Source organism: Phalacrocorax carbo, chromosome 21, assembly GCF_963921805.1.
Source record: "Phalacrocorax carbo chromosome 21, bPhaCar2.1, whole genome shotgun sequence".
In the NCBI taxonomy this organism is placed as follows: Eukaryota; Metazoa; Chordata; class Aves; order Suliformes; family Phalacrocoracidae; genus Phalacrocorax; species Phalacrocorax carbo.
Window position 1 is genome coordinate 7,475,761 of NC_087533.1, and position 24,635 is coordinate 7,500,395.

At 46.9% G+C, this 24,635-nt stretch overlaps 3 protein-coding genes across 4 annotated transcripts; 2 read left to right on the forward strand and 1 right to left on the reverse strand.

The window, feature by feature from the left end:
• Positions 1-66: 66 nt before the first annotated feature.
• LOC104041594 (T-cell surface glycoprotein CD3 epsilon chain) lies at positions 67-5,845 on the reverse strand. 2 transcript variants are annotated; one of them, XM_064470918.1, is made up of 7 exons: positions 5,720-5,845; positions 5,493-5,602; positions 4,031-4,051; positions 3,299-3,496; positions 1,820-1,972; positions 715-761; positions 67-366 (listed from the first exon to the last, which is right to left on the reverse strand). In XM_064470918.1, the coding sequence occupies exons 2-7, from the start codon at positions 5,539-5,541 to the stop codon at positions 310-312; spliced, it is 525 nt and encodes a 174-aa protein (XP_064326988.1). In that variant the 5' UTR covers positions 5,542-5,602; positions 5,720-5,845; the 3' UTR covers positions 67-309. The 2 variants fall into 2 exon arrangements, with proteins under 2 accessions (XP_064326988.1, XP_064326987.1); XM_064470917.1 differs by having other exon boundaries at positions 3,299-3,508.
• A 3,190-nt stretch (positions 5,846-9,035) lies between these two features.
• Positions 9,036-15,047, forward strand: MPZL2 (myelin protein zero like 2). Its single transcript, XM_064470831.1, has 6 exons — positions 9,036-9,381; positions 11,573-11,739; positions 12,049-12,259; positions 12,511-12,655; positions 13,120-13,210; positions 13,809-15,047. The coding sequence occupies exons 1-5, from the start codon at positions 9,327-9,329 to the stop codon at positions 13,181-13,183; spliced, it is 642 nt and encodes a 213-aa protein (XP_064326901.1). The 5' UTR covers positions 9,036-9,326; the 3' UTR covers positions 13,184-13,210; positions 13,809-15,047.
• A 239-nt stretch (positions 15,048-15,286) lies between these two features.
• On the forward strand, positions 15,287-23,671 carry MPZL3 (myelin protein zero like 3). The gene is made up of 6 exons (XM_064470830.1): positions 15,287-15,435; positions 16,735-16,901; positions 17,908-18,118; positions 19,368-19,533; positions 20,399-20,462; positions 22,493-23,671. The coding sequence occupies exons 1-6, from the start codon at positions 15,360-15,362 to the stop codon at positions 22,517-22,519; spliced, it is 711 nt and encodes a 236-aa protein (XP_064326900.1). The 5' UTR covers positions 15,287-15,359; the 3' UTR covers positions 22,520-23,671.
• The last annotated feature ends 964 nt before the right edge of the window (positions 23,672-24,635 follow it).

Consider the following 24,635-nt stretch of genomic DNA (forward strand, 5'->3'; position numbering starts at 1 on the left):
ATGCAGCTGGAGCAGAGAGAGGGAGGTGTGAGGGAAAATGAGGCCAGGAACCACAAGTGAGGCTGCAGTCCTTTAATGAGAAGGAAAACTTCTCTTGCCAATATGCTCATTTGATTTTTTTCCCTAATGTCAAACCGAAGGCTGAAGGAACACACCAGGGTGGGACAGCGGATCGCAGCAGGGTGCCTGTCCTGTGCAGCCGTCTGGCTTACCCCAAAATGCCTGGGCCTCAGCAGGCCTGCAGAGAACCGGTACCAAGCTGGGGAAGAGGGCTTGCTGCTGTTTTCCAGCCTGTCATCCGTGGGAATTTCAGAAGCCCCTGGATTCCAGGCCTGCATACACTTCCCGCTGGCCTTTCCGGATGGGCTGTGGGAACAGCAGAGATTTTAGTTTGGGAATCCTTATTAACACACCCTCAAACAACACCAGGGTCTCGGTCCACACAGTACATGGAGAAAACTACAGCAGCGAGCAGGCGTAGTGCTGCTCTGGCAGCGTGCACAAGAGGCTGCAGTTCTGCTCCCGACTCCCTGTGTCAGCACCAGGAGAAGGGGCACCACTCCTACCACCTTTTTCCTCTGCTCCCACAGAAGCTTGGAGGTTAACTGGATGGTTCTTCAAAGGAGCAAAAAGGATAACTGCTACAGATTCCCAGCTCTGGCTGTCCCTCCCCAGCCAGCAAAGAGAAATGGAAAAAATGCAGGTCTTCCCTACCTCATAGTCCGGGTTTGGAACAGGGGGAGGACGCTGCATTTTCTGACCTGCAACAGAGGCAAAGAGAGGTTATCCTCGGTGATGATTCATATAACACAGCACAAGGGACTTTCATGGAGATGCCATGGGTCGACTCCCATGGCCTTATTATGAGCTTAGAGCTTTTAAAGACCCAACTGCTGCAGGCAGGAGGCCTTGTGATCATTTAGGAAGAAATCCGTTTTCTTTTAGAAAGGGTAAATTTCTAGCTTTCCTGGTTGTGAAGAAATACTTGAAAATAGAAGCACAGGCCCAGGCTACAGCTTCACAATATGGATACCAGATCTATACTCCTCTGCCTGAACGAGCTGCACAAGCACGAGCACATCGTCCCGTTTCCGTTGAACGCAGCACACAACATGCACAGTAAGCACACAATGGGGAATTTAGACTTGCCAAAGGGTTTATATCAGCTTTGTGGAGGCTAGGGAAAAAGTGGCAACGGCTGATCCGCACAAAGCCTGGCCGGTGAGCTCCCATGGTAATTGTCTGACAGGCAGTCTGAACAAATCTGAACTAACATCGTGAGGTCACCGCCCTGCATCACTTTACTGCGGCATTTATAACCCATAAGCCCCACTGCTGGACCCACTGGGTCACCAAACCGTGGCCTCAGAAAACAGAAATTCAAATTTCTGTTTAATAATAATAATAGTTTTAATAACACCATGAGTTCTAATCACATGTTGTGTGTGCGGGCCTGATTCTTGGTCTTTGCCTGACACAGCAGCTGAGGAGGCCAGGGCCAGGCTGTTTTTGCAGCTACACTTGCAAGCTGAGCTTCTGCCGTACAGTGTTTGCTTCAGCACAGACTCAACGCTGCTGCACAACAGCCTGTGAAATGGTTTCCTATGGGCAGGAAGCCTTTGACACAACATGGCAGCTGCACACATCCCATGCAAGAAGGCAGCCTGGAGCAACAGATGTGGCAAGCAGGAGCATTGTTTGGCAAGGTCTTGGGGGTTTGGGGGCAACAGAGGAGGCTCCATCACCCGGCAGGGGCAACTGCTGAATTCAGTGTTTAGCGGGCATCACGGAGAGCAGAGACGCCTGAAATGGCTCTTACCTCGTGGCCGACTGCCAGCACTAGGGCTCGCTCTCCCCTTCCTGTCTTTGCTGAAGTAATAGACCAGAATCAGTACCCCAAACGTGATGAGAAGATCCGCAGTGACGATCCCTATCACCGCCAAGGTATCCAGCTCCTCACAGTTCGCGCACACTGCCAGGAGGAGAGATGAAGGTGCTCAGAAACGCACAAGGGTTTCCTTTCCAGTAAGGAAAATCCAGGCTTCACTCATCTGCTTAGTGCTAGCAGAAAAGATTCGGTTCTGGGTGGGAAGGAGAAGAGAGCAAAGAGAAAGGAAGGGGGACAGCACAGGCCGTTCTATCTGCGATGTTTTGGTCTGCAAACAGACCTCCTTTGCTATCCTCTGCTGTCTGCAAGGCCTGAGCCAGAGGGTGCAAAACATCTCCTAGATCATTTCCCCCCTGTCGTGCTTTAGCCCCAGTCAACAACCAAGCACCACACAACCGCCCACTCATCCTTCTCCCCTGCCGGTGGGATGGGGTACTGAATCTGAAGAGCAAAAGTAAGAAAATTTGTGGGTTGAGATAAGAACAATTTAATAATAATAATAATAGTAGTAATGAAAAGGAAAACAAAAAAAGAAAGATAAACAAAACCCAGGAATAACAAGTGGTGCAACCGCTCACGACCCACCAACCAATGCCCAGCCAGTCCCCAAGCCACAATCGCTGCCCCTCAGCCAACTCCCCGCTGTTTATATGCTAAGCATGATGCCATGTGGTATGGGATATCCCTCTGGCCAGGTGGGGTCAGCTGTCCTGGCTGTGCCCCCTCCCAGCTTCTTCTGCACCTGGCAGAGCACGGGAGGCTGAGAAAGTCCTTGACTAGTGTAAGCACTACTTAGCAACAACTAAAACAGCAGCGTGTTATCAACATTATTCTCATACTAAATCCAAAACACAGCACTGTACCAGCTACTATGAAGAAAATTAACTCTATCCCAGCCAAAACCAGGACATCCCCTCTGCCTATGCTGGACTCAAAGTCCTGAGTGCAGAGCAGCTGCCCAAATGTCATACGGTCCAGAGGCTTAGGTCACTCTGTCAGGGTGGAGGTAAACTCCCCCTGATTGATGTGTCACAGAAACCAGGCTGTGTGCTCCAGATACAAAGTTTCCACTCTGCAAGGTGAGAAATGCCTCTGGCCTTTGTGACATATATTACTCTTGCCTTGTAGCATGGTAGAAGCTGTGTAAAAAAAGATTGCATGCTGTATACGTGGGAACCCTTAACATACAGCCAGCTTGAGGACAGCAGAAGGGAAAGGCGTAGAGACCAGGGAGATTCCTTTTGCCAAAAATGTGCTCTTGGACTCTTTTACTGCCCACACAGAGCAGGAAAGGCCTCAGCAGAATTGCATTCACCCAGTCCAGCAGCACTAAAAATCAGCTCCCAATATGTGTTACTGAGAAGTGTAGCCTCTATCTTCAGCTTGTAGACGGAGAGCTTTTTCACTCACCTCTGGCATTCAGGTACATGTCGTACTCCACACCATTTGCCGAACAACTCACGTTGAGAGGAAAGCTGTCGTGATCCTTTATAACATAAGTCCTCTCTTTGGGGGTTGGGGTTGTCCCAGTTGTCTTCCAGCTTATGTCACCTTCACTCAAGGGACATGTGATTGTCACTGTGGTTCCGGAAATCTCCACCTGGAATTCTGCATTGAGAGCTGGGCCAACGAGAAGGGAAACCAGCATTACAAATGGCTTCTGAGCAGACTTCCCTGCCCTCCTTTGATCCTACCATGCCAGTTTGCTCTGCAAAATCTTTCGATTTTATGGTAACGTAAGTTCCCTGTGTATGTGTCTTCTGCATGCGTGTTTTCCTTTAGCTTTTTCACACTGATTCTTTGCAACACTAAGCAGTATCAAAATACCATCACAGAGTGTTCAACTTTATGTCAGAGAGCCCGGCCACCTGCCATTCATCGTTCTCTTTACCCATATGCTTGCTGGTCTCTGCAAAGGGCCAACCCAGCTTGGGGATCACTAGCACTAATTAGGGACAATTCACGACAGCCAATTTTTCAAACCAGCGAGATCAGTAACAATTAGTGAACAGGGACTTTTTCCTATCCTACAATATTTGCAAAATTCACATATTTCTATTGGACATTCAGTCCTCACCTGTGAGCCACAGTTGGTCTTTTCAGCACACTAAATAGTTAAGAATGCTGGTAAAATACACTTACCATCCAGAGCTGCAGTGCCAACTACAAAAGAAAGAATAAGAAGTGTTAAATAATTTAGCTACTGTTACCATACCCCTTTCCTACTTCAAGGATAGCCTTTCTGAACTCAGCTGCTTGAAAGATATGTTTATACTCCTATATTTTTGCTAAAGGCATTAAAAGCCTTCTGTTAGCTGAGACAGGATGTTGCTCTGAAATGAAGTCTTTTACTTTGGAAGCCATTTTTAACACGGGCTAACACAGAACGGAAATGTCAATAATTTTCCAACCCAGTTTAGAAAAAAAGGGTTATTGCAAGCTGTACACCCAACAATTTTGCTTTATTATCAAGGACCAAAGACTTAGAAAATCATGCCCGGTTTTTGCAGTAAGAACCACTGTCCTCTGCAAGAGTGCACTCCCTGGAGGATTGGACCCTGCCACTTGATTTAACGCTGTAAAGCAGCTTATCTATGTGATTTTTCTCTCCTGGTAGGAAACAAGTCTTTGGAGCTGGAGTATTATAGAAACAGCTTTTAGGAGGGCTGAATCAGGCTTGTGATTTGCTTTAAAGACATTCGTTGATGGAAAGTTACATAAGTAACTAAAAGAATGACCCGTATTCATGTGTTCAGCACTGTTGTCTCGTCCCAGGTAATGCTTGCTTTACAATAGGAGTTACTTGTAACAAAATTGTAGATTTGAAATTCCACAGGCATGGGACTTGGCTGGAGAGAAGGTGATCTAAAGCTTTTTTTTTTTTTTCATATAAGATGAATTTAAATTTGGAAAAAGAACAGGCCATAGATAAACCAAATGTTTTCAGGCTTCTCAAAGAATATCAGTTGGTATCTGCAGCACACTGGCAGAGTAGATGTAGTCTTATCATAGCCTCTTTTAATTATCTTTCAAACTTATCTTTCATAGTTACAAGCTTCTTTATAGTCTTTACAGTTACTCTGCACTTTGGCCTAAACCCGCTTTCTAAATGCTGGTGAGTTCAAACTGGTAACATGGAAGTTGCTAGCCCTCCCATGATATCACAGTGAATCCGAACTGAAGTTATTTACTCATGATTACAAAACAGTTTAAGAAAAGCATGTGAATAAAGCGTTAAAATAAAATTTAAGCCACAGAGCCCTGCTGTTCACACTGCTGCAGAAAGCAGTGCATTAAGCTCCAACCCTGCTGCATGAAGTTTGGAGACCAGATGTCTCAGTGAATCAGCTAGTAAGCAAAAATTCACTAGGCACCTTAAGTTCTTTTCTCTACCCTGAGAGGGTTGGATCCCTGTTTCTGTGTCCCTGCAACCTACACTCTGAGGGGAACACTTACTCTGGAGAGCAGCAGTTCCATAGGCACTGTACACGCCAGTTGCAGAAGATGCGGCTGCAGGTACTTTGCCAAACCAAGCGCACACCCCTATTCTTTATCTTCTGCAGCCCCTTCTGGTCCCCATGGGCTTCTGGCCAGCTGTACTCACCCACACACAGCAGGAGTCCCAGAAGAGGCAAGGACTGCTCCAACCTCATCCTTGTGTTCCTCCTTGTCTTGCTTTTCTTTACCACATCAGATTGGCATCACTGAGGCTGGCTGCAAGGGAAGAAAGAACACATTGGCTTTCCAAGTTCTCGCTTACAAGAAAGAGGCCCAAGGTTTTTTCCCAGAATTGGATACGGCAACAAACTGAGCAGTACTGGGGAGACTCACTGTTTCCAGTGAAACCTGCAAGCAGCCAAGAAAGACACGGAGCGTATATGACAAAAAAGCCCATGTCAGGAAATGCGGAGGCTCAAAACGCCTTCAGGGAACGTCACTGACAGCGAGGGGTGGCTGCTCTGCACCAGACCAGTTCAAGTCTCAAGAGACCTGTTGTATCTGCCCTAGGAGCAGCACGAGAGGTAAACGAGCCTGGATTAGATTTGCCGTCAGGACCTTCCTCACAACTTTTCAAAGCAAGTGTTTCTGAAGTTCAAACTGCTGCATAGGAGGAGATAAACAAAGGAACCAGAAACGCTACAGGAAGCTCAGCACCTGGAGACACTCTATAGCCAGCAGAAATGAGCCTATAAGTACCAGGCTGTAAAACCTGGGCGTTTTTAGTCACTGATGATGTGATGTACACTCTGCTTTTGTTATTTTGCTCTAACACAACCCATTTATTCCTGCTGCCTCTTCAAGAGTGGAGTTTGCTAGCTCCTCGTCCAGACTCTCCTCTGCACACGTACCGACAGCGAGGAGCACAGCGAAAGCAGCGGCTGAGCACAGCAACCCCTGCTGCAGGCATCTGACCTGAAGCTAGTGCTCTGCTCCCAACAGATACTCGATGACATGCTCTCCCATTACAAGGGAACTCGCTTATCTGTGGTGCTGGTTCTCTTCAGTTTCAATATGAGGCTGCAAAAGCAATTCTACATTTTCATGCAGCATTAGTACTCATGTTACAAATTGCACCTACAACAAAATCAGCTTTATTTTTTTAAATCACTTTTATGTCCGTCTACTTACCGGTCTAGCGGCCCTCACAAAACGTAAATGCTAGGGGGAAGGCTAAGGCTGCTTGGAGCAAGCCTCTGTCTCACGAGCTGCCAAAAGCAGAAGGGAACGTGGTGTAGCAAACCCATCCCGAAAGCCAGAGGCATCCTTCCATGCACAGACGGAGGAGTCCACGCCCTGCGCTCAGGCACCCCTGCCACCGGCCCACCTGGGACTTGGCGCTGTCCCTTTGGAAAAGCTCCCAGGCGCCGACTTCCCCTGGGTTTGCTCACGGAGCAGAAGAGGCCTGACTCCTCTAGAGGGGGCTCCTACCCCTTCCAGCGTGCTCTGCTCCCCCCGCGCCCCCCCGCTCGCCCCTGCCAGCCCCGGGGAAGCACCGCAGGGCGGGCGCGTTCTCTTCCCAAACTTGTGCGTGAGGCAGGCACAGACCCCCGCACCGCCACGGGGCCGGGGCAGGGGCCTTTCCAAGCTTTGCTTCCTCCAGGGGTGCTGGCATGGACGAGGCAGGAGCGCCCTGTCTTTCCCTTTCCCGCTGCTTGACGCCTACGGAGGTGGCAGAGCTGCTCATGCGGCTGTGAGAATAGCGGGGGTTTGGGGGCTCACGGCCAGACGCTGCAAAGCCAGCCGAGGCTCTCTCCTTCCACAAGGGTGCACTGCGTTTCTGCACCTGCCGCGGACATCTCAAGGGACTCCTTTCCAGATGCCTGGAAGGACGGAACTGGCTTCTTGCTCCTTCCCAAGAGCTCACCGTCTAATGACACGGCTAATGACAATGTTGTGGGCCCTTATTTAATTGATTGAGGTGCTCTCTTTGGCTGTCAGACCTTGCATTTGCTTATTTCTGTTTCAAAATGAAAAATGAGAGGATTTATGTTGCTAGTAAGGGTGCCAGGGACGTGGGCTTCTCTTAGCAGTTGGAGTCAGAACGTTCTGAAACAAGGTGTTGAAGGTTAGTGAAAGTCTGCAAGTAAAGATCGGAACAGACACTCTTCCCAGTCTCGTGCGCTACCCAAATGTGGTCTTACGTGGAGCCCGTAGGGTGGCTACGTGGCCAAAGGGGAGTTACAGCAAGAAAAACACTTGTCCTACCAGCCTCTGCGTGGGCTGCCTGAGGACGAGAAGTTACTGCTGTCTAAAAAGGCACTCTTAGGGGGTGGCAGCAGATTGACCGCCGAGCCGCTGCTGTACAGGTAATTGAAACAAAATATGACAAGCCAGAAGTATCCTCGGTTCACAAACCAAACAAAAAACCCCAGCCTAATAAATGCTTATGGTGGCAATGAAAGAAATGGAGATGATGTTTTGGAATTGTAACTGAGTGGGAATCTGGGGAGATGCAGTGGTAGTGAAGGGTTAACACAAGGCCAGATTATTCCCATTAAAATAGAGGTATCTGGTATCTCAGAGCTACTAGCAGAGACACATTGGCAGACACAAGATTCTCTGTGCTGTTCTGTGGACAACCCATGAGACTGATGGCCTCAGTGCTTTTTTATGTTGCCAAATTTGTAGTTTAACAGCTAAAAGTGAATTCAGTGTTCTCTTCAGAAATTGCCGCAAGGCTGTTACAACAGCAAATGGGAGGAGAGATGTCCACACGGTTGCTCATTAGCAGGAAGTGCGAGAGTCCCACTGCTGTCCTCTTTCTACCAAAACCTTGTTCTGGCCAGTTCTGACATCCTCTCAATGTGTCCCAGGTAAGGCGAAACATCCCAGTCGGAGCCCACAGCGCTGCACAGCAAGAGTGCCCGCACTCTGCTCCTTAGCTCTGAGCTGAAGGGAGCCTTTCAAAACACCCAGAGGTTAGGGCATCCTCCCCATCCCTGCCTTGGCACCACTGCAAGGAAAATTAGCATCATTTACAATGAAGGCTCATAACCTGGGATGACTTCTTGGAACTAGGCCATGGACCAGACACAAACACAGCCACAGCCAGCAGGAGGTTCTGCCTTTGAAGTGATTTATGGTCTTCAAATGCAAACATCCTTAGTATGCCAACACACATGCACAACTTGGTTTCGTTCTCTCACAACTGCCAGGTGCCACCAGGAAAATACGTTGTTCACACTGAGTTTCTCTAGGACTTTGCGCTGCTTGTTAAGCTCAGTGGGGTTTCCCCAGCTATGCCTGGACTAGCACCCGGCTGGACTGATGTCCAGTGCCATTCTCCTTTGACTTTTCCAATAACTTTACAAGCACCGGTTAATGCAGTCTCCCAGCTCTTCAGCAGGATGTCTGCAACCAAGTAGCATTATAGTGATCACTTCATGTTACTCTAGGTACCCGTGTTTCAGTAGGACATTTCCATCCTCTGCATGTGTGCCCACACTGCTACCACCGTCTGGTCTGGGTCGCCTTTTTTGGATTGTTTGCAGGTTTTTGACAAACAAATGCCCCGCACTCCTTCAGGCTATCTACAAACGCCTTCTGGCAAATTTCCTTTTAGGAGCAAAATTATCTCCCACAAGAGGGGAGTGGTTTCAGGTGGAAGCTGGGAGGAGGGGTGATTGCAACACAAAAGAGCAAAGGAATGTGGGAGGCAGAAGAAATTAATCTTACCTTGAAAATCTCCCTGGTTTTCACACAGAAGTGAGCGGTGCTGGCCACACCTTGCCTTTCAGTGCAAGGGCAGGGAGTGTGCTCTGACTCAGGCAGGAGGGAGTATTCACGTTGCCTTGCAGGCCAAGCGGAGAGAAAGGAATTTGCTCGACTGTGCTGGGAAGACTTTGAGAAACTCATCTTTCACCCGGTTATCGAGAACCTGAAACAAATTTCTCTTTCCGGCACCACTCAACCCGTGGACTACGGATTTGTCTTCCCGATGGGCGGCCCCAGCTGGCTGGGTGCTGTGCTTTTCCTTGGGGTACAGCTCCGAGGTAAGGAAACCTGGTACTCTCAGGCCTCCGTTGCCATCTTGACTTTCCTCTTCTGATCCCTTAATTATCGTCCTCACCAAGGCAGCAACTTTATAGGAGTCTCAGCTACTTCTTGTGGACGATTGATTCAATTCTTTCGGTCCAGGGTTCGCTGCAAGTGACACAAAGTGACTGAGTTTCTTCGACAAACAGGTTTAGGTGTGTTCAGGCGGAAGAACACCACTGATCTCACTCTGAGCTCTGGTTACACATCTTTCCCTCTCCTGCCAGGAATCTGGGCTTTACTTGGAGATGTTTTCTTCACTATTTTTGTTAGTAGACAGTCGGAGGTTGTTAAGCAGCACTGGGTTTAGGTCCTTTACATGGCAACAATTCCAGACCGACAATAAACTCGCTTGAATTTTCAGTGGTTTATATCAATTACAGCTGGAATCTAAGAACACTGTGTCCTCCTTTCCCAAATGCACCAGCACACAGATGCGCTTGGTAATCTGTCTCAAAAAAAGTATTTTACACGTATTTCCCACAGTTGTTCTTTTAAAGGGGTTTAAAATGAAAAGGTTTGACACCCAATCTTTGGTTGAGAAACATGATCTCTGTCAGTGAAGTTTTTCCAAATGTGAACACCTTCAATGTTTTGCATTTCAAATATCTTCTCCTTTAAGAAAAGAAATTATTTGGCAAGGAAGTCTTTGGTTATAACTTATTTTAAAATACGGGATTTTTAAAAATTGTCTTTGTTGTTAAGCCATATCTTAGAATCCCAGAGAAGCATTTTTTTTTTATTTCCCTTGAATCACACTGGGCTAAGTTAACTTGTCTTCCTAAAGTGACAGGAAATTATTATTTTCTTTCTCTGGTGGGATGGTTTGACCAGTGAGAAAATTGAAACTAATGGGAGCACATGATCAGGAACAGGGAGGACTGTCCCTTTCAACAGCAGCAAGATTTTTAGCTCAGCACGGCTGTTTTGTGGAAACTAACCCACTAACTCAGAGAGCTAAAGCAGTCAGGCAAGCAAAACAGTGATTGTCGGGAGAAAAATGAGAACGTGAGCACCACTGTTCTGGTAGCACCCATCTGCCAAAGCGGTTGCACTGTCTGGAATGGCAGGGCAAGGCAGATGACAACTAGGGCTCAGGCGTGAGAGGCATCTTCACCAGCAACCCTTTGGTTTTCCTATTTTTTCATTTTTCTCCTTTCTGTGCCTTGATGCTCTCTTTCTCTCTTGCTGGTTGTCTGTCTTTCAGGGTACCACTGAGTTAGCAATGCTAACTTATTTTTAAAACGGCAGCTGTGGTGGTTCAGTTAACAGAGGATGTTTCTTTGACAAACAAATGCTTACAGATTTACCTTGAGGATTTCCAGTAGAGTTCCTCAGCCTGACTAAATTTGACCATTAGTTTTCCAGCTGGGCTATTCACCTTCCAAAAGGCACTTCTTACACCAGTAAGAGCACTTTTCACCATGGTGTGCATGACACTCAGGCTGATAAGTGTATAAAGGACGGTTCTAGCATGGGAAATAGCAATTGTTTATTGGGGTCAGCAGTCTGACTTGAAAGGGTGGGGCCGCTTTTCTGAAGAAATCTGCTTGGGGAATTGAGTGCAGTGCAGTGTAATCACTTGAGAAAATGTGACCAGGAGAAACACATGAAAAGTTATATGGTGTGCGTGTATATATAGTGCCAGACAGGAGCAAGTGTATATTTAAGGAGGGGTGGCATTCACAATAGCATTGCACCTCACAGATGTCAAGTTTGCTCCCGACTGAAGGCAGATATTTCCCCCCCTCAAAAAAAGGTCTATTGTCCCTATAGGCAAGTCCTTCTCAGTGGTCCTTTCTCAACCAGTTGTCAGACCTGTAAGTGTTTAACTGTGCAGCCACAAGACTACAACGAAAACACTGTGCCAGCAGTTCAGATGAATGCAAACTCCCTTGAAACCAGTACTGTGCAGCTTGCACATCAACTGAAAAAATCTATGAAGCACAGGGGATCTCTTGTATTCAACGTACGCAGGATCACCTCCCTCAGTAATTACATCTGTGTGCTTGTGACTCTCAGGTTAAACATTGACACAGATAGATAAGGCAAGCTCCTGCACAGACTAAATGTAGATAAGGAAAAGTGATGAGCTTACTCCTAGACAGTCGTTTTCTTTACCTCCAACCCCTTCTGTTCTTCCTGCAGCACTGTGGCCTGCGGCAGCCGTGCAAGTTCACACTTCCAAGGAGGTGGATGCTGTGAACGGCACTGACGTGCGGTTAAAATGCACCTTTTCCACCAGCAGCCCTATTAGCCAGAGCCTGTCGGTGACCTGGAACTTCCAGCCTGAGGACCTGAGCTCTCATGAGCCAGTAAGTGAGACCTTTATGCTCCATTTCATTGATGCACAATTGCCCAAACAAACCAGTCCCAAGGCACAGCACCGGGTAAGCCCAGGGACTGCAGAAGTTCCAGGTGTGGGTTTGGGCAAGAACAGCTGAAACGCACAAGGCACTACCTTTTGAAATGGCCTCAGAGTTCATCTGAGAGTGGCTGAGCCAACACAGCTCTCCTCAGCTAAGGCCACGCACCTCAGCTGGTGCCACTCCACTTTCATGTGCTGCTTCTATCTCAAAGACTGCGCAGTGCATAGGAATGACAGCTTCCTTTCTTTCTTGTAGGTATTTTATTACCTGAAGGAGCCGTACAAGCTGTCTCCTGGACGGTTTAAAGGGCGAGTCACCTGGGATGGGAATATTGAGCGTAATGATGCTTCCATCATTATCTGGAATTTGCAGCCCACTGACAATGGGACATTCACCTGCCAGGTGAAGAACCCACCAGATGTTAATGGCAAAATTGGTGAAGTGCGGCTTAGAGTTGTGCAGAAAGGTGAGAGGCCAAGAATCCCACCAGAGGTCATGTGAATTTAGCCAGTGCAAAGCATTGGCAGTTCTTCCTCCACATTTGGGAAAATATACAGAAGAAAAGGGATTAAAAAGAGAAAGCGTGAGGGTAGTTAATGGATACAAAGATAAAAGGAGCCTGAGGAAACGTTCTATTCCTGGATACAGGTTTCCAGCCTCATACCAAGAGCCCTCTGTGTGTAGTTCTTGTTCATTTATCTGTTTGTTTCCACGCAGTGCATTTCTCAGAAATCCACTTCCTGGCGGTGACCATTGGCTCTGCTTGTGTTCTAATGATCATTGTGGTGACAGTTGTGATCATCTATCGACACCATCGGAAGAAAGCACAAGAGAAGAGGACTGAGGTGGCAGACACTGAATTGTAAGGACAGAGGAGAGAGAGAAAGGCTTCTGAGAGAGCTTGTCAAACGTATCTTTGTAAATATTCTGCATCATTGGCTTGGACCCTACACTAAACATCTACAATGCAAAACTGCCAGCACAATTAGCAATAATTGGCTGCTTACTTGCAGTCAGAACAGAGCCCCAGGATGCATGAGCTTTGGAGTCCTCATTTTGCTCTTGCCCTTCACAGTGGCTCCTCACTCAGAGAAGGATCCAGATGTTATGGTGGTAGTAGCTGCCAAATGATCACACTGTTCTTTCCTCCATGAAACTGACACTGTGGTCAATAAGCATGTTGCATGCTTATTGCCTTATCATGTAGCTTCTTTTTGTATGTTATGTATGCTATATGTAACTCAGAAGGTGACTGTCCTGCTCAGAATATCTGACGCTGATTTGGGCTTTTTTTTCTTTTTTTTTTTTTTCTTCCCTTTTTTATAGTAGTAGAGAAAAGGAGAACCTCAAGATTAGAGAAGAAAAGGAAGCCAGTCCATTAGAAGACTAGAGGTCTTCGATGGTATATACAATGCAGGTATCCATTCAACCATTCTCTAATTAATGTCTCAGTGTTACTGCAGATTTTCTAAGACAGTTTTACTTAGGTATTTCACTTCTATGGCCATGGTAGCCACAAACAGAAACAACTGAGACCACACTCACACTTTGCTCTTGAGGAGCCTTCAGAGACACTGATAACTGTACAGGCAGCGGAGACAGAGCTGCCTCTTAACTAGAAAGGTTGGACTAGATGATCCCTGAGGTCGCCTCCAACCTGGCATTCTGTGCTTAACTGTAGAAGAGATTTGTCCACCCTAGTGTTGAGGATCATTGGTAGGAAAGCCATTGTTGCTGCTTTCCGTGACATGTCTGCTTTGTGGATAGAGAGGAATGAATTAATTTCCTTTCACCATTTTTTGAATCTGCTGTTTGATTCATTTAATCTAGATTGTTTTAAAATTGCTACAGGAAGACTGAAACCATTTCCATATTTGCTGACTTTTCTGAAGCATTTCAGCATAATTTTTACCCACTCCATTTCTGAGGTCAGCAGTTGTCTCTACTATTTTTGTTTTCAACAATAACCCTGAGTAAAGAATCTGTTTTGTTTTTCTTGTAATCTTTCTACTTAGGTACTTCTAAATCAGGTGGTGAAAGCTTGTAATCTCAGATGTTAGAACAAAGCTGAATTACAGACGCCTCATGCCGCAAGTGTGCTATCCCTGCTCAACCTGAAATTCTTGCAAGGAAAGAGGATGACATTAACATAAGTTGTAAATTTCCTTCACTGAGGCAAAGCAGGAGGAACTTGCCCACAAACAAGGAACTTTCCTCAATCTTCACACCTGCAGAATATGAAGAAAGCTGCTCTGAAGATGAAAAAATGCTGAAAGATTTGAACAAAATGCCAAGATAGCTGACCGAACAGAGATTTTCAAAGTGTCTGAGCACACTCTTGCACCTTAAAAATTGCAAGGTGCATTTGTGTTGCCCTATTTTTCCTCCCTCAAAATCCTCTTTGACATCACAAAAAAGCAGACTGACTCCATGAGGGATCAGAAAAGCCGTTGCTATGACATACTTTAAACCTCTTTGCTACTGTAAATGGGGAGTGTTACAGTTCAGGAACGTATGCTGTTTCTTATTAGGGATAACATTTACCAGCGGGTGCGCTTTTCATATTGAACTCTTGCAGCTTCAGTAGGCTTTGTAACGACGGTAGCTGAGGACACTGCCTTCTGCTGTGGCTCAGCTCCCCTCCTTTTCCCACGGCCACTCTGCCAGTACACCCCAACGCTGACCTCCTTTCCCCTCATCTCCCACCTTCCCTCTGAGGGAGCGCACCACTGCCAGGCAGTTCGCTGCTCTCCCCCGCTCAGCGGCCTTACGCGCACCGTTGCAGGGGCCCCGAAACTTTGGCTGGCAGCGGCTGCTGCGATTCAGGCTCAGAGACTGCCCTGAGCGGGCGATGCTCCGGTGCGCTGTCCCGCTGCCACCGGTGCGGTAGCAGCCTTCAACCCCTGCTAGCAGGGTATCAGGCTTCCAACAGCAGCAGCAATATCGGGCTTTCTCCGAGTGCCGTTTATCGCCCAGGTGACCTGCGGCACACCTCGCCCCTGCATTCGATGCGCTCACCAACATATGCCCTGTACTTGCATAGACTTATTCGCTCTAAGGCAAACGAAGCCTCAAACCTTTGAAACTGCTGAGCTGTTAATGTACTTAACCAGCACCAAATCAAAACAGCTGCCCACTTGTTTAAAGAGTATCTTCATGACTTTATAACCCTTCCTGTAATGTGCGGGCCACATTATCCATTTGTATGTTGTCGTTTTCGATCGCATGTGTCATAAATAAACACGCCTTGTGGAGAGCAGCGACGGTGTTACACAAGCGCTGTGACATGGGAGAGGCGCGGTCCTGCCACGCCCTCGGCACCTCAAATAAGGGGGGGGTTTCTGCTCTGAAAATCACTAAAAAAGGGGCCACCTGGCTAACGCAGAGGCGGGGAGCCCCGCCGGAGGGCCGGGGCCCCGAAACCCCGCCGAGGCCGCGGCGGCCGCCCCGGCTGCGCGGCGACCCGTCGCCATGGCGACGCGGGGCGGCCATCTTGGGCCTGCCCCCGCCCTCACCTGTGCGGCCCGCAGGTGAGCCGCCATGTTGCGGCGCTGAGCGGAGCCGGCATGCGGTGCGGCGAGGCGGTGGCGGCCGGCGGCGGCGGCTTCCTCCTCCTTTCGCGCGGGGTCCTGCTTCTGCTCGGTAACGGGGACGCTCCGGGAGCGGCACCTCCCGCCCCCGGGGGCCGCCGTGCCGGCGGGATGGGACGGGACCGGACCGGCGCTGCCGGCGGTGGGGCCCGGCTGGGAGCCCCGCGCCGGAGCCGGGCTGTGGACGCCCGGGAGGCGGCTTTGGCGGCGGCGGCCGCCACAGTGAGGGTGGTCGGCGGGGAGGTGGTGGGCTCGGAGCCGCTGGGAAGGGCCGTTCCGGAGGCGGGGGGCGGCCGGCCGGCCGCGGGCCGCTCCGGGCCCCGGCTTCGCTGTGCGTCCCGGCGGCGAGCGGGCTGCCGGAGCGGGTCTCTGTGCGGGGAGTGCTGGAAAGGGTGGGAGGGGTGGTGGTCAGCTGTGGGGCGAGCGAAGCCCCTCCGGCAGGGCGCCGCAGGCAGCTGGCAGCGTTCATTTCCTCCCCCCGCGCTCTGCCCGCTGCTCGCACTGGAGACACGGGTGCCTTTGTCCCGTCTCTGCCTGCTTTGCTACGGTCCGGCTAGCTGCACTCGAGATTTCCAGACTTTCAGTTGGTAGCAACAGCCGTGTGTTGTCAAGACCCTTCCGTTTTATACCGGTAGCTGCAGAACCGGTGTGCAATGCCGGAAACTTGCACGGGAACCGGGAAATCTGCATAGAAATCTGTGCCTGCTCCTTCTGAGCCTGCACAGCCCAAGAGTCATCTGTGACAGAGCAGAACTTCAGGCAGAGTACCACTGTAATAAATCTTAGTATGCCAGGAGCAGGAGACTTGTGAAAGGGAGGATTTGAACCATGCTCTTGCTGAATGCTGGCCAGGCTGACCTCGTCCCTGGCTGGAGCATCACAGTAGGCAAAGGAGGCAGAAGTCATTGCACGCATTGAAAACAAGAAGTAAGAGTACTTGCTGCTGCTGCAGGGTGACTCTTGACCCGGTGCATGTGCAAGTCATTGGCTGTATGGCTTTGGGGCAAGATGCCTAGAGCCAGAACTACCGTGAGGTAATCTAAAGCTGGTACTTAGCAACTCATCAGAGAGCCAGCTGATATACTTTCTCAGCTTTTTATCTCCACGTCTAAATATCTGTAGGGTCTTGGTGGTATTTTCCAGATAAATACTGACTAGGGCTAGTTCCAATCCCACAGAGAATAGGTTAGGGAAGTTGTCTGGTTTTCTTTAAATTTCATTGTGGTAGTCACTACTGTGATTCTCTCTGGACTGTGGTTGAGCTGCGCATGCATTGATACCTTTGGGACATGGTCACTCCTGCACTTCACAGATAAGAACTAATCCTTGTTTTTTGTGCTTGTTCCATCAGGTGTCTGCAACGTTCTTTCCCTGGAAATTAAAGTCAGTCCTAAAGTACAAGCTTTCATTGGTGAAAAAGTATCGCTGAAATGCTCATTCAAATCCAGTTCCCCCATCACTGAGAGCCTGACAGTAGACTGGACATACCGGCCCCTCACAGGTGGTGAGATGGAGACAGTAAGTGGAGCAGAGAGCCTTTTTCTAGTGGAGACTGACCAGGCCTCTGTGGATGCTGAGAATCTGATGATGTTTTTTCCTGTTTGCCTTGCTGTGCCTTGGGACTCTAATCATCGCCTTCTTTCCCATGTGAAATTGCTTTAGTGTTTTTGGGGCAAAAAATATTCTATGTAAATGCATAATAGCATGATGATGATGATAAAGTAGATAAACTTTGGGTTTTGACACACGTGCTTTATTGTATGCTGTAGCTATGTATAGAATGACTGTAAAGCACTTGATTGGTAGCTTTCCAGAAGGCAGCTGTTCCCTAGTAGTCCTGTCGTGCAGTCTACTGCTGATATAGCTTAGAGTGGTAGGAACATGTGCGCAATGACAGTCTGAAGACAGTGATGATGACAGCCTCTAAGGTTTATGGGCTGCTACTTGCTGTTTTCTTGGCAGCATTTTGAAATCTAAGCACAAATACATAAGTTTGAAAGCCCACTGGAAGTCTCTCATTCAAGCTGGAAACAGAAAATGCACAACTTTATGGATTATCAGTGACCTCTGCTGCCTGAAGAGTTTGAACTCTTGGAAGTGTCCTTGTATCTGGAACAAAAGGGTGGTGCTTGTATGAAGTGAGGTCTGCTAAGTCTCTACTCATAGGACAGCAAGAGCAAAAGTGCAGGAAGCAAAAGCTGCAGAACTGCAGTGTTCTGCCCTGCATGAGACAAGAAGCCTGCTCTGCTTTGCAATTGAAGATCTGCGGAAGGGAAGAAGTTGGTCGGAGTGGTGATGGTGACATCTGAGAGCTGAGGCTGGTAGATAAATCATTGGAGATCTAATGAAATGGGATTGCCTCAGAATTATCAGATAGGAACTTGAAAAGGTCTTCTGTACAAGAAGTATTCTTTCTGAGTTCTTAATGTGTATTCCTTTATGTTTACAATCCAAAAAGTTGTTGACTTTGCATTCTTTAGACGAGTGTTTTATTGGTGCAATTATTGTCTTTGCCTCCTTTTAGATTTTTCATTATCAGTCTGTTCCATACCCAACAACAGTGGGAAAGTTCAAAGACAGGATCTCCTGGGTTGGGAATGTTGCCAAGGGTGATGCTTCCATTGCTATCCAAAGTCCAGTGATGAGTGACAATGGGACGTTCATCTGCAGCGTGAAGAATCCTCCAGACGTGTACCATAACATTCCCCAGACGATGCTGACAGTTACGGAGAGGGGTAAGCCTCCATTTCAGTAGCATGTCCTCATCTCTGCGATACAGCTGCATTGCAGCTTGGTCTTACAAGTCAGAGCATCACATGTGAAATAGGTTCCCTGGAGTTCCGTGTTAGAATTCCGGCAAGAGTTAGCTCAGCCCTTCTTTCTGAGCTAAATACATTGAGAACTAATGTCTTTTCTGGGGGCAGGAAGGGACAGAGGAGGCTGTGGCAATAACAGATACCAACAGTGTGCATTTGTTCAGGAGTTCTGGTCTCCGCATACTGCCACAGTAGAGCAAGTTAAATATATAAGAAATATTGGTCTAAAACCAACTGTCACATCACAAACACTGATTCTCAGTAATACTTAATTTCCTCATTGTCCTGCTTTTGGCTGGGAGAGTTAATTTTCTTCGTAGTAGCTGGTACAGTGCTGTGTTTTGGATTTAGTATGAGAATAATGTTGATAACACGCTGCTGTTTTAGTTGTTGCTAAGTAGCGCTTACACTAGTCAAGGACTTTCTCAGCCTCCCGTGCTCTGCCAGGTGCAGAAGAAGCTGGGAGGGGGCACAGCCAGGACAGCTGACCCCACCTGGCCAGAGGGATATCCCATACCACATGGCATCATGCTCAGTATATTAACTGGGGGAGGTTGGCCGGGGGGGGCAGCAATCACGGCTTGGGGACTGGCTGGGTGTCAGTCGCCGGGTGGTAAATGGTTGCATCCCTTCACCCCCCGCCCCGGGTTTCGCTTTTCTCTCTCTCTTTTTTTGTTTTCCTTTTCATTACAATATTATTATTTTGTTGTTGTTGTTATTATTATTACTATTTTTTAAAATTTAAATTATTAAAGTGTTCTTCCCTCAACCCTACAAGTTTTCTTACTTTTGCCCTTCTGATTTGCTCCCCCATCCCATTGGGGGGTGAGTGAACGAGCAGCTGTGTGGGGCTTAGTTGCTGGCTGGGGCTAAACTATGACACTCATCTGCCCTACATGTCAGACCTGACCCAAATTTGCAGCTTAGACATAGAACTACGTCGTGATCTGCCTGCCTTTGTAGTTTTTTGCATATAAAGCACCCTACTGTGTTGGATATGTGATAGGAGTCCTACAGATTCACTGACAAGCCGGTTCAAATCTGCCAGCTCTGTGCTTTATGTGAAGAGGCTAGCAACCTGTGTCCTGGATGAACAGTGGTCACAGAGAGTTAAGAAAGCCATATTTTACTACTGGTACAGCTGGGCTGCTCTTTGTTGTTCCTGCAGGCCTTTCCTTCCAGCTAACTTCAGCGGTGCTGCTGTCCATTTTAGTATTTCTCCCTTCTGTTGTTGTGGTTACTCTGCTGTTGGTAAGAATGGGAAGGAAATTTGGAGCAGTAAAGGAGAAGAAAAAACCTGGCTGTAAGAAATCCTCCATCGAAATGTCTGATGAGTAAGTACTGGCTGGAACCTAAAGCCTGTATTTCTGCTTTGGCCTGTTGATGCAGGCCAAAGGACAGTTTCTCCACCGTTCTTCATTTCATAGCTCTCAGCACCTGCAGTTCAGTCACTGAAATCCACTTCTGCATGAGCATAACGTAGCCTGCAGTCAGAAAACTTTGGGAAAATCCCCATGCTGGAGCACAAACTAAGTGCTGTACATCCCCCCTTTGCCTGTTATTGGTGCAAAACCATGGAACTGAAGGAGTTTAGAGTTAGACAGACTTTCACTTCTGTAATCAGATTTATTTCTGCCAAAATCAGCAAGATATTTTGCTTATGTGGGCTTTATGTGTTGCTTATTGGTATGAAGTATCCATAACAACAAAACAAACTGAATAATGCTAACTGGTTCCCCTGTAATGGCCTGAGCAGAGATGCAGGTACTGAACGAACCTTGGAGACTGAATTCCCTTCTGAACTGGAGAGGATTCTGTTCTGGAAAGGTTCAACAGTGAGAGCAATAGGGTAGCACTGCTACTGCTGGAGCCACACCTGTTTTTTGCAATGAATTCAGTACCGCAATTTTTTGCAGAATGGGTTTTTAATACAGTGTTCTGATTAGTGTTGCAAGATTTGCCAGCCAAATAGCAACTCTTGTTGTAGTCTTCATGGCACTTAAGTGAAATGTCTGCTTTCAAGATAAGGGACCTGATATTTTTAATTCTTTTTGGTTTTGCTGTGCAGAGTCGAAGGCTTTTCATCATGATGAAGAGCCTTCAGTTCAGTGTGTTAGAACTAGAATTCACAGTCCGTAGGAGATACTAGTATGTGTGTTGAGGGTGAAAGTCCGGCCTAATCCTATGTTTTTTCTGCAGGCCTGAGCATACAGAGACAGACAACTGCTTGGGGAAGCTCAGAAACTGGTGTCTGAACTGCGTGGTACGTGAAAGCTGGTGTTTTCATAAGTAGTTTTGTCAACTTTGGTGCTCAGAGGAGGTGCTAAGAGCAGCAGGTAGAGCTTGTCGTAGCTCCTCTGGATGTCAAAGAAGTGTCTCCAATGGTGAGGCTTATGCTCCTTGGTGTTTTCCACATATGGGCTACAGGGCTGAGAACTGCTGGTCGTACCGCATTACTGGTAGGGGAAGTTGTCTTGAGATCCACCAAATCGATTTTTCATTTGACTGTATTGAAATCAAAGCTGACTTTTTGAGATGAAAATTCGGAATTTTAAGTGCTGGCTACTGTGCTGTGTGGTTTCTTTATGGGCTCTGCAAAACCAGTTTGGGGTTTGACAGCGCTACAGTGGGGAATGGGGGCAGTGATATCTCAATCCACTATGTTTCTTGCAAAGATAGTAGTGTGCAGCCTTGCCTTGTTTTTGGAGATCTTCTCACCCTGTTCTCATCACAGCACAATCCTGCTAAACTCTTATGGTTTGTTTCTGGCTCTTTGTTTGCTTTGTTTTGTGAAGTGGTGGTTGTCTTCTAATTCTGCTTCTTCGCCTGCTACCCTATCAGTAAGCTTCTGTTCATCAGATGTTCTGCTGGAACTACTGAATGTTTTTGCCACCTCTGTTCTTGTTTTGTAAAATGTGCCTTTAAGTTCTGTGTGCTGACATTAGCAACCGCAGCCAGAAGCGTGGCACATTCCAGAGCAAGTTTACTAATTTGCCTAATTTGAGAGTGTTCTCATTTTTTTTTTTCCCTGATTTCCTACAGTGCAAGCTTACCTCAGCCGCACCTTTACATGTTTTATACACGGTCAGGAAGTATGTTAAGGAGGATTTAAATATGTGTTACTTGATTCACTATTCTAATGTCAGTGATTTTAAATGTACCAAACGCGTGAGCCTTGAGACAGGTGTGTGCTGATAGTTTCTATGCTTAATTAGATACAGAATGAAAAATGAGCAATTGTGCAAGCTACATATTAAATATTTACAATTGTACCTAAGACACATCAGTTACAATGCAGTATCAGGGGAAAAAGAGTTTTGAGAGGTGAAGAAAGCTGAAAACACTTTATGCAGAAGAGAGAGTTGCCATGGGAGATGGAAAAGCTGTTGCAAGTGACAAGCTGGGGAGCAGGGAGGCACCATTGCTTTACTGGATGTGGAGAGAGAGAAGAGGATGGGAGCCCCAATTCAGCGAGATAAATGCTGTCAGGCAGTTGGAGATTTTAAAAATGGAAGGGTGTCTTCTCATCCTTTGAGAGAAGGCAAATTTGAATGCTATAATCCTGATTCCTTCCTATTGAGTGTTTTGTCATGTGTTGGATACTTTGCTCTCTGATATCAAAGTATTTAGCTTACCAAGTCTCTTAACATCCTGTCTCACTCACTCTAATGATTTTACATTTTTGAGGTTTCTGTAATGTACTTTTTCATGCCTAACATGTTACCAAATAATTAAAATTGTAAAGCCAGTGAAAATCTGTTTGGACTCAAAACGGCTGGAAAGTTAGTGAGATTTTCCCTTATAGAGTTGTTACATTTCTTTCAAGTTGAGAGCTGCAGAGCTGGATTGTGGGGACGCCATCAGATGATTCTTGTGGTTAAAACAATAGATGACAGAGATCTGACAGTATGTGGTTGACTGTAGCTGAAAAACAAGAAGTTGTGCTGCTCCGGACCTTCTCTGTAGGGATTGGTGGTGCTTTTTGAGAACATGGCTATCTGCACTTCATGGTTAATCGTTTGCTTGAGCTTTAGCTGGTACTTCCCTGAAAAACACACTTCACGTGTTGGTTATACAGAGGCAATTCATTTGTGTATCTGTGATAAGTCAAACAGATTTAGCTGCAAGTGCTTATATGACTACAAGTCCTATGGCTTAGTCAAGCACAGCAGCATTTTGGAAAGCATTTAAGCGCTCGTTGGAAGCTAGCAGCCTCAAAATTTTGTTGAACTCATTGCTTGGTTTGTGTCTTCATACACAGTCTCCATTTCTCTCTCCATACTCCCTGCTTAGGACACAGATGAGGAAGATCCATACTGAAGAAGGACTAAAGCTATGGATAAAGGACAAAATTACAGCACTGAAAATCATGGCTAGATAGGTATGAAGGCTGCTGGATGCACAGTGCAGACTGAAGGACCTGCTCTAATCGCGGTAGATTGGAAGAATAATGCTGACGGGATAACTAACTTTTATTTAAGCACAAAATGATGATTTTGGAAATCTTTCTAGTTTACTGGGGCTAAAAAAATCTCTTAACCTTACTTCGCCAGTGCCTGCAGAAACCTCAGTGCCTACAGCTGTACAGCCTGTTTCCTACGAGCAGTCTGACAACACGTGTTTCTTAGTTGACTTGCAGATTTGTTTCCTTTATTATTGGTGACATCCCTCCTTTCCTCTGCCCTTGAATTCAAGCTGCCGGAAGCACAGGCTACTCCAGAGTGACGTCAGCTCTCTAAGGTGATCATAATGGGCATTGACAATGGTTTTGCTCCTCAAGTTTTGTGGAATGTCTTTTTTTTTTGCAAAGGACTTAAACCGGGTTGATTAAGTTGGTATATGGCACCCTTTGTCTTGGAGCAAAGACAACCTACTGCTTTTTAACTATTTCTCGGTGTAATCTGCCACTTAATTACAGGATCATCATTTTGTTCCTACTGTTTTCTGATTCTTTTTTGAAGTCACCAACTGCACCATAGTATCACCTTGCATTGTTGAGGTTTACTTTTTTTATTATTATTTGTCCAACAGCTCCATTACTAGGTACACCATCTACTTGTAGAAGTAAAGCACAAGTCATAAAACTAATTTTTAAAATCAGAAATAGAAATGGGGACTCTGTATCCGGGGAAACATAACCCCATCTACCTCAACCATTGACTCAAACAGTGTCCAAAGGAATGTTCCGTGTTCAGAACAACAGTCATGTTGCTCCTGTCTTCTAGGCGCCACTTTAGGGAAACAGCTAAGCATGCATTATTAGGGCCCAGTAAGAGAGAGTACTTTTTTTCTTTTAACCAACCTTGTCCAGTAATGAATGGCAGAGAGCTGTGGAGTTCATGTCTGGTCAATATCTAAACAGCTGCTGTTTTCTGCTTCCTTTCTGTGTGCGGCATTAGTCAAATAGTCTCCTTTTATGTATGTGTTGACTTTGATGTGCCGTTACCAATAAATTGCTTTGTTTCTTTCTGGGCTGTGGACTTCTTTATTGGCCTAAACATGGCTAGATATAGTTGACCTTATAAAACTGCCCTCCTGAGTTGTTGCTTAGCTATAGAAATTGTCCTATGATGAGGAGTAAAGGTGTTTAGGGAACAGATTTAACTCAAAAGGGAACACGTACCGAGTCCCCATCTAGCAGCTCTATGATGGCTGCCAATTACAGGTCTGTTGAAGTTCCTGGCTGCAAAGCAGGTTAGCTGTAGATCTCTGTGTGTGTGTCCATCCCTGAAAAATAAATAAATTTTTCTCCTGTCCACAGTAAAGTAATATTTAAAAAGCTTGTGCTTCCTGGTGACACAATGTCTCTCCCAACCAAAACTTTCCTGAGAAAGGATGTTGGTGGTATGTGCAGCCTCGAGGAAATGGCTTTGTTGTTCCGCTTTCAGCAATAACACGTCATTCAAGTTCCTTGTGGAAATGAATGACTCTTGGTTTTCTGCAGAATGTTTGCCTTCAGCTGCGACTCCTTTGGAAACAGCAGGCCAGATGCTGGGCAAACCTTTTCCTGGTGCGAAGCTAAATGGCCACCTTGAAGCTAATAGCTTCTGGATCGGGAATGGTGTTGAGCATGAATACAACTTAACTTTCCCTTCCTTGGCAGGGAAGTTGCTCTGTGTACCATTAAAACCGCTGTTACTGGGGTAGAGAACAGTCAGTCCTGGGGTACTCCAGAGGAAGAGGAAGGAGGAAAATATGCTTTCTGAGTGAGTGGGTGGGGAGGGGTATGCCAGCTGAAATCAGTCCATTCTGTGATTCTTGTACGTGTTTCAAAAGGGAGCAGCTGACTATGCTGTGAAAAGCGTGTTGATAGAGGCCCATAGGATGCCTGCTCACCTGCGGGCCCTGGTAGCACCAGCAGCAAGGCTGAGCACAGTTACTCCGCTGCTTGCTGGTGATACCTCATCAGGACAAGGTCCAGTCTGCCCGAGTGGCG

Bases quoted from the DNA above. Each gene is read 5' to 3' on its own strand.
- LOC104041594 (XM_064470917.1), bottom strand. From the start codon at position 5,541: ATGAGGTTGGAGCAGTCCTTGCCTCTTCTGGGACTCCTGCTGTGTGTG. The intron at 762-1,819 runs GTAAGAGCCATT...CCTCTGTTGCAG, and splicing joins TGCTGGCAGTCGGCCACGAG to GTCAGAAAATGCAGCGTCCT. The intron at 367-714 runs GTAGGGAAGACC...CTGTTCCCACAG, and splicing joins TTCCAAACCCGGACTATGAG to CCCATCCGGAAAGGCCAGCG.
- MPZL2 (XM_064470831.1), top strand. From the start codon at position 9,327: ATGGGCGGCCCCAGCTGGCTGGGTGCTGTGCTTTTCCTTGGGGTACAG. The intron at 11,740-12,048 runs GTAAGTGAGACC...TCTTTCTTGTAG, and splicing joins ACCTGAGCTCTCATGAGCCA to GTATTTTATTACCTGAAGGA. The intron at 12,260-12,510 runs GTGAGAGGCCAA...GTTTCCACGCAG, and splicing joins GCTTAGAGTTGTGCAGAAAG to TGCATTTCTCAGAAATCCAC.
- MPZL3 (XM_064470830.1), top strand. From the start codon at position 15,360: ATGCGGTGCGGCGAGGCGGTGGCGGCCGGCGGCGGCGGCTTCCTCCTC. The intron at 18,119-19,367 runs GTAAGCCTCCAT...TTGTTCCTGCAG, and splicing joins GCTGACAGTTACGGAGAGGG to GCCTTTCCTTCCAGCTAACT. The intron at 20,463-22,492 runs GTACGTGAAAGC...CTCCCTGCTTAG, and splicing joins ACTGGTGTCTGAACTGCGTG to GACACAGATGAGGAAGATCC.